The sequence below is a fragment of the Lagenorhynchus albirostris genome, chromosome 14 (assembly GCF_949774975.1).
Source record: "Lagenorhynchus albirostris chromosome 14, mLagAlb1.1, whole genome shotgun sequence".
NCBI lineage: Eukaryota > Metazoa > Chordata > Mammalia > Artiodactyla > Delphinidae > Lagenorhynchus > Lagenorhynchus albirostris.
The window spans coordinates 84,301,864-84,316,022 of record NC_083108.1 but is presented as its reverse complement, the minus strand read 5'-3'; the positions used below and the strand labels follow the sequence as shown (position 1 = coordinate 84,316,022).

The following is a 14,159-nucleotide window of genomic DNA, read 5'->3' as shown; positions in this document are numbered from 1 at the left end:
AAGACACTTTGCAATTTACAGAGATCCCTGTGATCCCTGTGTGGAGAATGTTTGATGGGACCAGAGTGGACTGTGTGTGATACAACAGGGGGGAGGCTACTGCACTAGTCCAAGCATAAGAAGATGAGAGCAAAGAGTAGATGGAGAGAGCAGGACCTTTTACTGGTTCAAATGATAAGACTTGCTGCTGCATTGGATGTGAGGGATGCAGGACTCAAGAATGACCCACAGACAGACAGGAAAGTGGCACAACAAAACTAGAGGGACCTTAAGACATGCTGTGGGTGTATAGAGGAAGGAGCATGGAAGATTCCGTGCCAGGGAATTCCAGCAGGGTTTCCCAAAACTTCATGCTGTGAATTAGGCTGAAAAGATGACCAACAGAGACACTGATACACCCATCACAGCACTGATATTCACATTTTAGCCACAGATGGTACTGGTCAGTGTAGGAAGCAAAACTGGGATTTGAAGTAGAATCCCTGAGTGAGAGAAAGGAAGAGCCCTGACCTCTTGGCCACAGTGTCTTATCAGCTCCTTGTTGTAGGCTGCCCTGTCCATCTCTCTTCTCTTTGGGCTCCACAGTCTTTTTATCCTGCTAGGGCCTGGAGGAAAGCCTGTGGGCACGTACCAGCTGAGAGCCTGCTCTGCGGTCCTGGCAAAGATGGTGGGATGGCACTCAAGGATGTCATTCATCTCAGAGGAGGGACCCCAGAGCAGAAGAGGAGGGCAGGTTCCAAGTACACACCTACAGCCCCCAAGGAGGAGATGAGCGAGCTGTGACAATAGGGAGGAGTGGGGACTGTGGCTCAGAAAAGCAAATCCCCATCTGACTGTGGCCACTGCCCGCAGCTCAGGATTATCCTGGGAACGTGAGCCCAGAGTACCAGATTTTCCTTCTTTTCAAGAGAGGCCTGAAATGTAGATTTTTATGTTACACAGTGTGGTTTTCCAACGTTGGCTAATAATTGTCTAAGTTAATACTCATAATGGAATGGAAAACGCATGTCACTGGATGACTGAGGACCCCTGAACAGTCTTTTTTGTTGCAGGTAATGTCATGATCACTCGGGGACCATATGGCCTGGTGGGCGGAGGGCAGCTCCAGTGTACAGCCACCATCCTGCCGTGGTTACTCAGTGTGGCCCTTTCATTTTCACAAGTGTCCCAGTTTGGATGATGAAGCATTTGGTCATCCTAATTATAAAGTTCTTCCTGAGTCTACCTTCCTCAGTGGGTTTAGCATCATTTGACGAAAGAGGCTTTTCAGAAATGGGGCTTTAGTCTGTTCGAGCTGCTATAACAAAACACCATCAAGTGGGTAGCTTCTCAACAACAGACATTTATTGCTCATAATTCCGGAGGCTGGAAGTCCAAGATCAAGATGCCCAGAGGTTCCGCGTCTGGTGAGAGCCCGTTTCCTGGTTGATAGATGCCATCTTCTCGCTGTGTTCTCAGTGGGGAAGGGGGCAAGGGAGCTCTCCGGGGTTTCTTCTATAAGTTCACTGAGTCCCATAAGGCGTGGACTATGCTGTCACTTGCTGGAGGTGGGATTGCAATCAAGGAAGTCTTGCAGGTGGGGTTGGAGACCAACAGTTGGGGGGAGCGGCGTTAGCGCTGGGGGCTGTTGTATTTGTGCCGGGGTTGGTGTTATCCCTAAAGATACAATGGCTTAGCCAGGCCACTGGGAGCATCTGCTGAGAAAGCGGTGATGGTGGTGGTGGTAGTAGTGTGGGTAGTAGCGTGGGGTCATGCTTCTGCCTTGAAAAGGGAAGCTACGCCAATCCGTACCACTCGCATTGGGGAGAGGAAGATGCTCGTTCCTGCTGTCTACAGAAGTGTAGACGAAGCGGCTGCTTCTGTTCAACTCATGCCATGACTTTTACCAACAGCAACTCAGGCCCTTCAGTATCTCTGCAAGAGGATGAGTAATAAAGTTACCAGACAATGGAAGATCTCCTTACCTTTTGTAACCTTTTAGTCAGTGTCATCTACCCATCTAAAATTTCCAGGGAATTCCCTGATGGTCCAGTGGTTAGGACTCGGTGCTTTCACTGCCCGGGGTCCCAGGTTCAATCCCTGGTGAGGGAACTAAAATCCCACAAGCTGCGTGGGGCGGCCAAAAAAAAATTTTTTTCCCGTGAAATTTTGCATTTCTTACTATCTGCCTCCATCCTGCACTCTTTAGAAATTTAGAAATTTCATCTTGGTTTTTGAACAAGAATTTCGATTATAAGAAAACTCAGGGCCTGGCAGAAGAAAGAGTCACACAGTTCCACAATGAAGAATCATAATCTGTCCTTGTTCATAATTTTCCACAAGTGATCTATTTATATATGTGTATTTTTTTTCTTTCGAAAAAGGACATAGTTTTGGTATTTTGCTTGTTGGGTTTTCCAGTAGACCGTGCTTACATTTCTGATGAAAACTTTCCAGGATGGAGGCAAAGAAGCACACGAACGTGGAAAAAAACAAACAGCATAACTACTTGTATATTAGCAATTTGTTAAAAAGCTGTCAGCCAGGCAGAAAAAGGGAAAAAAACAGGGGAAAGTGAATGGATATAAATTGCAGCCACCTGCTTACTCATTTCCAAAGCTTTTGTGAAGTACAGATCAATTTCTTAGATGCAGTGTTGTTGGAGCTTTGCTGTTTAAGCCCCCAATGCTCACCTCTAACCTGACCCAGAACGGCAAGCGGCCGCCTGTAAGTGGTCAGCTTTTAGGGCCAAAAGGCATCTGGCTGAGATCATTTAAAAATAGCATCACATTGCCCAGACGTAGAGAAGCCAGACAGTGCATTGTGTTAATGGGTTACTGATTTCAGTCCTGGGGACACATTTATAAGATGTCGATTTGGCCTGTGACTAATTACAGAACGGCTTATAAGGCTGAGTTAAAGATGCGTAAAGCTGCAGAGAGTCATGCCTTTTCAAGCTGCTTCCAGAGATGTGGTTGAGCTCACACAGAAGAGGCAGAGTCGGTCTGTAAAATATGCATTTGTCACATCGACTCCAGCCCAGGACCCATCAGTAGGAAAAGTGAGAAACCACATCTGATTATTTTGTATTTGTGGTATTATTCTTGAAATGCTATTTGTACACACCCTTATTTTAGTCACCGAAGGCACCCTGTGGTTACAACGCACATTTTATATATTTTATATCCATCCACATATCAGTGAAAAGATTACCGGCACATAAACATCTTTTCCCCCAGATGGTCGGAATTTAATGATTTTCATTATCTTTTCTAATCTGTGTTTAATGTTATTTTAAAAATAAATGTGTATTTATGTATTAACTATTTTTTAAGTTAGATAAAAATATTTTTCAAAGGAAGGATAGCGGTCACTAATTTGCAGAAGGGAAGTTGGAGGCCTGCCTCTGTGGATGTTCACATCTAATGTCTCCCCTGGAACTGAGGCTCATGGGCAAACGACACTTGCCATGACCATGATTCATTCAGGTCAATTTCCACCACCCTCACCTGGGCTTATGCTTCCCGTGACCTCATTTAAAAAAAAAAACTCCCTTATGGGCTTCCCTGGTGACGCAGTGGTTAAGAATCCACCTGCCAATGCAGGGGACACGGGTTCGAGTCCTGGTCCAGGAAGATCCCACATGCCGCGGAGCAACTAAGCCCGTGTGCCACAACTACTGAGCCTGTGCTCTAGAGCCGGCGAGCCACAACTACTGAGTCTGCGTGCCACAACTACAGAAGCCCGCGTGCCTAGAGCCCGTGCTCCGCAACAAGAGAAGCCACTGCAATGAGATGCCCGTGCACCGCAACGAAGAGTAGCCCCCGCTCGCTGCAACTGGAGAAAGCCCGCGTGCAGCAACGAAGACCCAACACAGCCCAAAATAAATAAAAATAAAATAAATAATTTTTTTTTAAATCCCTTAAAAGTTGCAGATACATAAATCACTGACTTCACAACTGTCGCAGAAAGGTCTGAATGAGTGTGATGATTATTTCCTGATGTCTCTCATCAGTGATTTCGCTATCCCCGTAACCACGATAAACTCATCAAGGCTCAATTCCACATCCCATCTGAGTCATCCAGGAGAAATGAATGTGATCCTCCAGAATTAGGACCCCACAATGCATGAATTTTGCATAGTATTTGTCAGGATATATTTGACTTAATTGCCAAGTTTATCATCATGGTTGTGTTTCCACTTCACAATGAACCACCCTGACTCCTTACATGACTGTGCTATATGATTTGTCATGGAATGATCAGAATTAATCTGGAAAACTCAACTGATAATGTAATTACAAATCATATCTGTTTGTTTGAATATAAAATAAAATTTCCCCCTCTGCCTAAAAGTGTTTCATAGTTTCTTGGTTTGCTCAGGAAATTATGAAAGAATTTTATTTGTCCACACTTCAAAATCAAACTTTATTTAAAAATTTTTATCATTTCACTCCCCAAAATCTGACTGCTGCTATAGACTGAATGTCCATATTCACGTGTTGAAGCCCTATTCTTCAAGGTGATGGTTTTGGGAGGTGGGGCCTTTGGAAGGTGATTAGGTCATGAGGGTGGAGCCCTCAGAAATGGGATTAATGCCCTTATAAAAGAGACCCCAGAGAGCTCCCTCACGCCTTCCACCAAGTAAGGACACAGAGGGAAGGCAGCTTTCTATGAACCAGGAAGCAGGTTGTCACCAAACACCAAACCTGTGGGCATATTCATCTCAGACTTTCGGCCCCCAGGAGTGTGAAAAATAAGGCACCCAGTCCGTGGTATTCTATTATAACGGCACAAGGGGGCTAAGACAGATGCTAATGGATTGATGTAGCTTTGGGGATCACATTTAATTTGAACAAAGAGCTCAGTTTTTTTAGATGAGACATGGCCAGAAAGGGAACTTCTATGAAAATGCAGGCTTAAATTAAGAAAGCAGTTCATTACCACCTGTATTGTTTTTCTCCTTGAGGGCAAAGAATGACCACGGGCAATGTTTTATCTTAATTGGTGATCATGAATAGCCCTTTTGATAGTTAACACCCCTAAACGTCTTTCTTCATCACCTCCCCATCCATCTGGAAGCGAAATTGTGTTTAAAGTTATTCAAAGCTACTATCCACCTGTGGCCAACACCCAGAAGCCATTCTTACCTTCTCCCAGTTTACCAAACCCGATCAAATAAATTTTGATATGCTACATTTCATTGTCATTCAATTCAAAACACTAATGTCTGGTTTGAGTTCGTCTTTAAAATTGTGTTCTTTAATTCCCAAATATCTGGGAATTTTTCATAGATCTGGTATTGATTTCTAATTTAGTTCCATTGTGGTCAGGGAATATAAATCATATTATTTTAAAGCTTTAAAATTACTTGAATCTTTGATTAGGATCCAGAATATGATCTATATCCATACATCCATGAGCACTTGAGAGGACGTTTTCCACTTGTGTCAATCATCGAAAGAGTTACTGAAGATCTCTCTCTCTCTTTTTTTTTTTTTTTTTTTTTTGCTGTACGCGGGCCTCTCACCCTTGTGGCCTCTCCCGTTGTGGAGCACAGGCTCCGGACGCACAGGCTCAGCGGCCATGGCTCACGGACCCAGCCGCTCCGCGGCATGTGGGATCTTCCCGGACCGGGGCACGAACCCGTGTCCCCTGCATCGGCAGGTGGACTCTCAACCACTGCGCCACCAGGGAAGCCCTCTCTCTCTTTTCTAATCTCTCTCTTTCCTGAACCCAGTCCACAGATAGATCTAAATGAGGCCAAAGAGTGCACCGAGTTTAATAGTCTTCTTGTGCAACAGAGATCACTCTTGTGATGAAGCCCAGACTCGTCAGACGCCAGGCCTCTAGACACTCAGCTCTTTCTTAAACCCACATCCGGAGTCTCAGTCCCCCCTTTTATCTCATTTTCTTCCTAATTTACCATAATGGAGAGTCAAAATAAAAGATTAAATTATTTATCATTATATGATTAAGCAGATTTATGTTTCTGGCTCTTCATTATGAAAACTAATGAGTAGGACATTTTCTAATTCCCTAAGCGTATCAAACTAATTTGATTTTTACTTTTATGAGGTCTATAATTATTCTCTTCATGGTTAATTGTCCACGGTAGGGAAAAAAAATGGTTTCTCACACCATTACTAAGTTGCAAAAATCTCATTTATCAATAATCATTTACATTAATATTAATTCCTAGCTTAAATATGCCAGCTCTTTACCAGTCTTTTTTTTTCTCAATTTTTTTTTTTAATAAAGTTAAACAGTAAAACAAAAATTCACAAGCTGCCCTGTCCACCCCCCACCTCCCTCCCCTACCCGCAGTCTTCGGCACTGGCTCCCTTTCCTTCACCCCACTCACACAGACACTGGGTATCCAACTGAGAAAACGAAACTGCTCTAAGTACGTGGATCATAATGAAGGGAGGAGGTGAGCTGTGTCCAGCCACATTCGAGGTTAAATGGAGCAAGTCTGCATTTTCTGGGTTCTGGATGGTTTCATTAGCCAAACTGAAAAAAGAAATTCCCTGGACCAGATGCTTCAAAGCTGAAGCCCCCAGGACCGCCAAAGAATGCCTTGAAGATATTGTTTGCATCAAAATCACCCATATTCATGCCCTCTTCATCCAGGTCTTGTCCACTGTCATATCGAGTCTTTTTCTTGGGGTCGGAGAGAATGGTAAAAGCTTCTCCGACTTCCTTGAACTTTTTCTCCTCCTCCTTCTGAACTTCAGCACTGGCTCCACTGTGCCGATCTGGATGGTGCATCAAGGCCCGTTTCCGATAAGCTTTCTTGATCTCGTCCTCAGAGGCATTCTTGTCTACCCCGAGAATCTTGTAGTAATCTTTCCTCTTACTCTTCTTCAGTTCCAGCTGTGCATTTTTTAGGAGCTGTTTGTGTTCTTTTGTTTTCTCCGTCTGATACACTTTTTCATAGTCCCGTACTGCTTCTTCATACTGTTCTGTGTCCATGTAACACTGAGCTCTTCTCAAGTAGGCTTTTATATAAGTGTCATCAAGCTTCACTGCATTTGTGCAGTCTTCTATTGCATCATCTAGTTCCCTAAGCTTGGAATTAACCGTACCCCGATTACAGTAGAGTTTAGCATTTGTTTTTATATTATTGGGGTCTATCCCCAGGGCTTCTGTGTACAGTTCATATGCTAGCTTGTAATTTCCTTCTTTAAATGCTTTATTCCCATCTTCTTTCTTTGCTTTAAGTGCTTTGGCATTTCTGCAAGCAACGCAGGCCTTCTCATGGTCAGGAGCCATCCGGAGAGCTTGGACAAAAAACTGAACCGCCTTCTCAATACAATCTTCATAATAAAGGCAAAGACCTCGTACATATAGAGCATCGGCATTGGTGGAATCCATTCGTAAAATGTCACTGGCCACAGACTGTGCTTCTGGATAACGACCCAGCATTGCTAAACATTCTGCTTTGAGGATTTTGAAGCGATGGCAGGAAGGGGCATATTCTAGGGCACGGTCCATGCAAAAAACAACCTTCCGAAAATCCCGCTTCTCAAAATCCATTTCTGCTATTTTCTCATATTCTAGGACTGCATTAGCATTCTTGAACTCCTGTTGTGCCTGAGCATTTTTGTGATCCAGTTCTAGGGCTCTCTGGAAACTACGACATGCTGCCATGGCATTCCCTAGAGATAGGTGGCATTTGCCCTCTCGTAGATGTCCCCGAACAAAACTGTCATCCAACCTCACTGACTGCTGTGCATCTCCAAGAGCTTCCCGGAACTTTCCAAGCATCATCAAGGTGGCTGCTCGATTCCCGTAATAGCTAGCATTTTTAGGACACATATCTATGGCTTTTGTATAATAGTTATAAGCTTCATTGTAATCTTTCTTGGCATAGTATGCATTTCCTTGTTCCTTGAAAGACTCTGCTTCCCTTAGCTGTAGCCAAAATCCAGAGCGTTCTCGAAAACCACTCACTCTGCAGCTCCCTTGCCGAGTCCGGACTGGCAATCTCGAGCCACTGCGGCTGCCTAGCAGAGCCAACAGCGCCCAAGCAGCTGCCCTCCTCCTTGCTGCTTAATTTAAGAAACAGCCCTGAAAGAATGACCTTTGAAAGGGTGGAAGGAGAGGGTTTGACGTGTGGAGCACGAGACAAAACCCCTCACCCTTCTTTCTCTATCACCTTAGACTTCTGGGGTAACCGAGGGACCACCAGGTCAATAACGGAGACACACAATACCTCGGGCCCAGACTAGCGCTCGCTGGGGTATAATTACTGAGGAAAGGAAGTGAGGACAGCAAGAGCTTCGGAGACGCAAAGGGCTGAGACACAAGATACAGAAGTTAACAAGAGAAGGAAGGGGTCGGGGGCGATGTAAGAAGGCGTCATCACAGCCGCGCCGCCACCCCCCCCCGCAACAGACCTCCGAGACCCCTTAGAGACCCGGCCTCTACAATGAGAACATCCTTCCTCTCTGCTGGGCAACAACGCCATGCCCTCTTTACCAGTCTTATGCTAGAGTTCAGTAAGCCCATTGCTTCCCAGGACCAGCGACAGGGTAGGGATTCATCAAATGAACTGAATCTAATTTCCTTTATGGACTCTGGTTCTTAGACTTCTTTTATACTCTGATGGGCACTGAAGCACATTTGTAAATATTAAGCGGAGATAAGAAGATGGCTATTCTTGGATCAGCTCTTGCCTTTACTAAGAAATGTCTCATCGGGGCTTCCCTGGTGGCGCAGTGGTTGAGAGTCCGCCTGCCGATGCAGGGAACACGGGTTCGTGCCCCGGTCCGGGAAGATCCCACATGCCGCAGAGCGGCTGGGCCCGTGAGCCATGGCCGCTGAGCCTGCTCGTCCGGAGCCTGTGCTCCGCAACGGGAGAGGCCACAACAGTGAGAAGCCCGCGTACCGAAAAAAAAAAAAAAATCACAGAAATGTCTCATCTATTGTCTTGGTGCACAGCTGAAACTTCCATTTTTGGAATCCTGTATCATTTACACCATTATTTAGAAAGGTTCGCTTTCCTGCTGCCAAAAGACCCATACATGTAGTTTCCTTGCTTACTGTGGCCACGTCTGCCCCTGATGGAAGGTGGGATTGAGTTCCCTATATGTCAATGTGTCAACGTCAAGGCTGTTACATCTCCCACCAGAGGTCAGCCTCTGAGTCAGGATTTCCGGGACAGTAAATTGTACGCAAGGCGCGTAGTGTCTTCTCTGAATTCTCAGAGAAGGAGCCTTCCCAGCAGCTCTACAAGGAGTGCAGGGATTGATGCCTTTGCTTTTATCCGTCTGTTCTTCCTGGAAGGATTTTCACGCACAGCCCTCAGACTGGGGGGAATAAAAGCCATTCTAGTAATCAGATATCAGCACGCACGGATACATAGAAACAGAAAACATGTACAATTTTCATAAAAGTTCCAGGGGATGGAGTGAAATTCCTTAATCAGGTAAATTTGCAGTGGAAAAGGTTGACAGAAGCTGAAAGGCATTGTCAGTTTCACATGGTCTGTGGGTGTCTGCTGGTGGCCTGGGACTCTGTGTCCTATACGATCACTTTCGCCTTATAAAAGGCATCACTTATCTTGGACAGGATATCAAGGCGACTTTCTTTACTTTGCTTCCTTTCTCTCTCTCTCTCTCTCTCTCTCTCTTTCTTTTTTGCCGCGAGGTGCGGGATCCTAGTTCCCCAACCAGGGATGGAACCCGTGCCCCCTGCATCAGGAGGGCAGAGTCTCAACCACTGGACCACCAGGAAGTCCCCAGGGTGAATTTCTTAACTGACCAATGAAGAGGGAAGTAACCTTTGTGAGACTACGGACTATCATTACATTCGATTAAATTTAATAACACAATTGCTTCCTTGAGCGATTTAACACAAAGAGACACAAAACACGTGGGTGCTTAGAGATTAGGTTATTCACCCGCCGCAAGCTGATCATGGCTTCATTGTCTCGGCCGTGCTATGATTTCCATGTTACTGCCCTGAAAGGTGACGATCACACCTGACAGATAGCCAGTGCGTTCCCTGAAGATCGTGCACCTTGAATGTCTTGTCACTGAGCAAAAATGATCGCTGTGCTGATTTCACCGTGGCAAGGTTTACACAGGCGTGCTGTAGAACCAGAGGCATGCCCACCTTTGGGTAATTAACTAAACGCCGCTTCCAATGCTCTGTCCATTCATCATTCATCAGAATCATCCCCTGTTCAGTGCCAGGTACCGTGTGATTCCCAATTGATACCATATGTGCGGGATAGGCATGGGACATGCTTAGACTGAAAATATATTCTCCGTTTATCTGAGATTCAAATTGAGCTGGATGTACTGCATTCTTACGTACGAAAGCCTGCAACCCTAGCCTTCCGTCAGTACGCAGTCGATCGCGGACGGTCAAATACACCATCGAAGTGCCGCGCAGTCACCAGTGTGATGGTAACTGCAGGTACAAACTGTCTGGGCCAGGGAGCAGCATCCTGTCACCTGCGGAAGAGGCGCTCCACTGCCCTGGTGTCTGGAGAAAAGACGACGCCAAGATGAAAGTCCTGGAGCGTCTTTCATCTCCCCGCGCTCGCTGCTTCATCAGCATCGCGGCCTCGCTGCCAAGATTGATGAAATGCTTAGAAGCGTCCCCGCTCCTGCGCCCTCAGTGCCGCGTGCGCTGGCAGCTGCCACCTGGTCCCACCTGTGACCCACGCGCGTCTTCCCGGAACGGCCAAAAACAAACTTTCTCCACCCATTTGGCTTTTTACACAGAGTTGCTCAAGACAGTCAGTCATGAATCTCTGGAGGCCTAGTGAGGTCTCTAGGCTTTCTCTTATAAAAGCATCCGAAACCAAGATCCTCTTTCCGAAAAGGTCAACGTTGCTTTGCATCCAGGAATTAACACCAGGTAACTGTGGTCAGTGAGGAAGAGGGAGGCGACGGGAGATGGAGTGAGTGGGGTTGGGTCACTCAGAGCCTCAGTGACCACTTGGGATTTTTAAAAAGTCAAAGTGGAATGGTATGTCCTTGAAGGCTGGGAAGAGGGATCGTGGCATGCTGCCATTTCACATTTAAAGTGATGTCTCCAATGAACCTATCTACAAAACAGAACGACGGACATCTGGAGCAGAAGGGTGGTTGCCAAGGTTGGGGGGAGGTATTCGGGGGAGGGAGGGTTGGGGGTTTGGGATGAGAAGATACAAACTATTATATATAGGATGGATAAACAACAAGGTCCTACTGTAGAGCACAGGGAACTCCATTCAACATCCTGTGGTAAACCAGAACGGAGAAGAATACGAAAAAGCATGTATATATATGTATAACTGAATCACTTCACTGTACGGCAGAAATTAACTCAACATTGTAAATGAACTATACTGCAATAAAAAAAGAATTTTTTTGGGCTTCCCTGGTGGCGCAGTGGTTGAGAGTCCGCCTGCCGATGCAGGGGACACGGGTTCGTGCCCCGGTCCGGGAGGGTCCCACATGCCGCAGAGCGGCTGGGCCAGTGGCCATGGCCGCTGAGCCTGCGCGTCTGGAGCCTGTGCTCCGCAACGGGAGAGGCCACAGCAGTGAGAGGCCCGCATACCACAAAAAAAAAAAAAAAAAAAAAGAATTTTTTAAAATTAAAGTGATGTCTCTGTCAAAGGGCAAAAAAGGAATCATGGAAACAGATTGGGGGTTCTTATAAATGTCCCAGAAGGGATGGTAGCGGTGTGGGCCTGGATGGTGGCAATGCCCATGGTGACATGTAGTCTGATTTGCCAACTATTTTCGAGATGGAACTGATAGGATTTGGTATTTTATTATATATAAGGAAGGATTTAAAGCCTACTCAATGTTTATACATTTAAATAAAATCAACATACCGTTGCTGTTGTACGACGTGACATTATCAGGTTTCGGAATCTCAACAGATGCTGACCGGTGACCTGAGGGGACTGTTAGTTGGTCGACCAGTGACACCGTGATAAACCATCATGGAAAAGAATATGAAAATGAATATATATGTGTATAACTGAGTCACTTTGCTATACAGTAGAAATTAACACAACATTGTAAACCAACTAAACTTCAATACAATTTTAAAAAGTGTATTAAATTAACAATTTAAATGTTTTCAGTAATAACAAATAAACAAAGTGGGAGATAGAAGAAGCAAAGCTTTCATTTTTCTTGGGGGTATTAGCCCCGTTCTTCCTGAACCACATAAACACATCCATAGGCCGAATTCTTTTCAAAATTCCTTTAAGGAATATTATATCTTTATTATCTTTGTTTCTCCATTGTTTTATTGTGGTAAATACACATAACATGAATTTTACCATCTTAACCATTTTAGGTGGACAGTTCAGTGGTATGAAATACATTCATAATGTGTCTAGAACTCTTTTCATCTTATAAAACTGAAAGTCAGTTCCCATTAAACACTAACTCCCCTTCCACCCTCCCCCCAGTTCCTGGCAACCACCATTCTACATTCTGCCCCTATGATTTTGACTACTGTAGGGACCTCATGTAACTGGAATCATACAGTGTTTGTCTTTTTGTGACTAGTTATTTTCACATAATGTCCTCAAGGTTCATCTATATTGTAGTCTGTGTCAGAATTTCCTTCCATTTTAAGGCTGAATATCATTCCACTGTATGGATAGACCACACTCTGCTTATCCACTCGTCATCCATCGATGGACACTTGAGTCCTCCCAAACACCATCTAGACAATCATGCTTCTCGTTACCATTTTTGTGACTGTTGATAAAATTCTCACCAGTACAGCCCGCCTTACAGTCCCCAAATTTCCCATTAAAATGGAACTCTGTCTCCTAAATTCAATCAATCTGCTAAGGATTACTGAATAGACGATTCCAAATACATTGCCCTGTTACCAACCCGCCATCTTGGGAATGGAAAAGGGCTATTGAGATGATACAATGAATGGATGAGTTTTGATGTGGGAAGTCATTGAGTAGAAAGTTGCAAATATCTCAACTCATTTCTTTAGAAGCTGTCAATATTTTGACTTCCCAGTAAAGTTTTGCTCTGGTTAACATGAAAGTGTGCATGTTCATAAGTGATATTTTGCAAATGAAGGGAATGTCAGAGTACTGGAGGAGCCCCATCCTGTGAGTTCTACTGCATGATGTGGTGAGTTCTAACCTATGACTGACCCCCTCAGAGTGTCTGCGTTTGATGGTGGAAGAATTTGCACTTGGGTTTCCTTATAAGACCAGATCTTGCAGAGAGTACGATAACAAATAAAGAGTCCTAGCTTGCACCTGTAAAGCTAAAATTGGACAGGAAGGATTGATATTTTAGCTTTGCATAGGGAGGGTCTCAGTGTGTGACTATGTCTTTAACTTTGAACGCGAGATAAGAAATTCCTTACACTTGGTGTTGACTTTGGTTTCTTACATGGGCCTTGGGCACAATTTTACTAACACATAATGCTCTTCATGAAGCAACAGCTGGAACATACTTGGCAACAGCTGTGCATATAAATAATTCACCACTCATTGGTTCGAGGGGCACTCCTGAAATAGGATGCCAAATTGGATAATAGGTTGATGGTGCTATGGAAAGTGATAATATGATGATTATTCCCATCTGCCCTCATTGGTTACAGCAAAGAGAAGAGTAACACTCCATTTCATAAGTCTGTGAACCTGGCGTATTCACAGGTTCTGGGGTTTAGGGAGTGGAAATACTTGGGGGCCTTTGTCCAACTCAACTAAATGTCGCCATGTGGAAATGCAGGGCGGGTATTGATGAGACTTCGGATTTTTCAAGAGAAGCCAGGGATCTGGATTTTTGCATAGAATATTCTGATGTTTCAAATGTCATCAAGTTTTCTTTTTTGGCAGTAAGACATGGCCCAACATCATGACACAAAACCAGACCTTATAACACCATGTTGCTACCTCTAATTTATAATCTCAGATTATTCTGGTTTGTTCTGGGGAATGAATCTTATCTTCTTTAGCAGAAATTGGGTTCCCTGGAGGCTGGAACAGGCTGGGATGCCCTCTGTGTGTTTTCCTCTTATCCTGACTCTGAATGGGCTTTGCTTGGGGGCTGGGGAGTGGTTATGGAGGGTCTAAAACATTGCCGAACTCCCTCCTGGAGGGGTCCCATGGTAACCTTAGAGGGAAGAGAAGTCCATCCTGATTGACAGGCACCCCTGGAAAAATTGATAAGACAGATGATCTT

The 14,159-nt window shown here is 44.8% G+C and overlaps 1 protein-coding gene across 1 annotated transcript; it reads right to left on the bottom strand.

The window, feature by feature from the left end:
* Window positions 1-6,228: 6,228 nt before the first annotated feature.
* Window positions 6,229-7,888, bottom strand: LOC132532157 (dnaJ homolog subfamily C member 7-like). The gene has a single exon (XM_060170444.1). The coding sequence runs from the start codon at window positions 7,798-7,800 to the stop codon at window positions 6,484-6,486; it is 1,317 nt and encodes a 438-aa protein (XP_060026427.1). The 5' UTR covers window positions 7,801-7,888; the 3' UTR covers window positions 6,229-6,483.
* Between the last annotated feature and the right edge of the window lie 6,271 nt (window positions 7,889-14,159).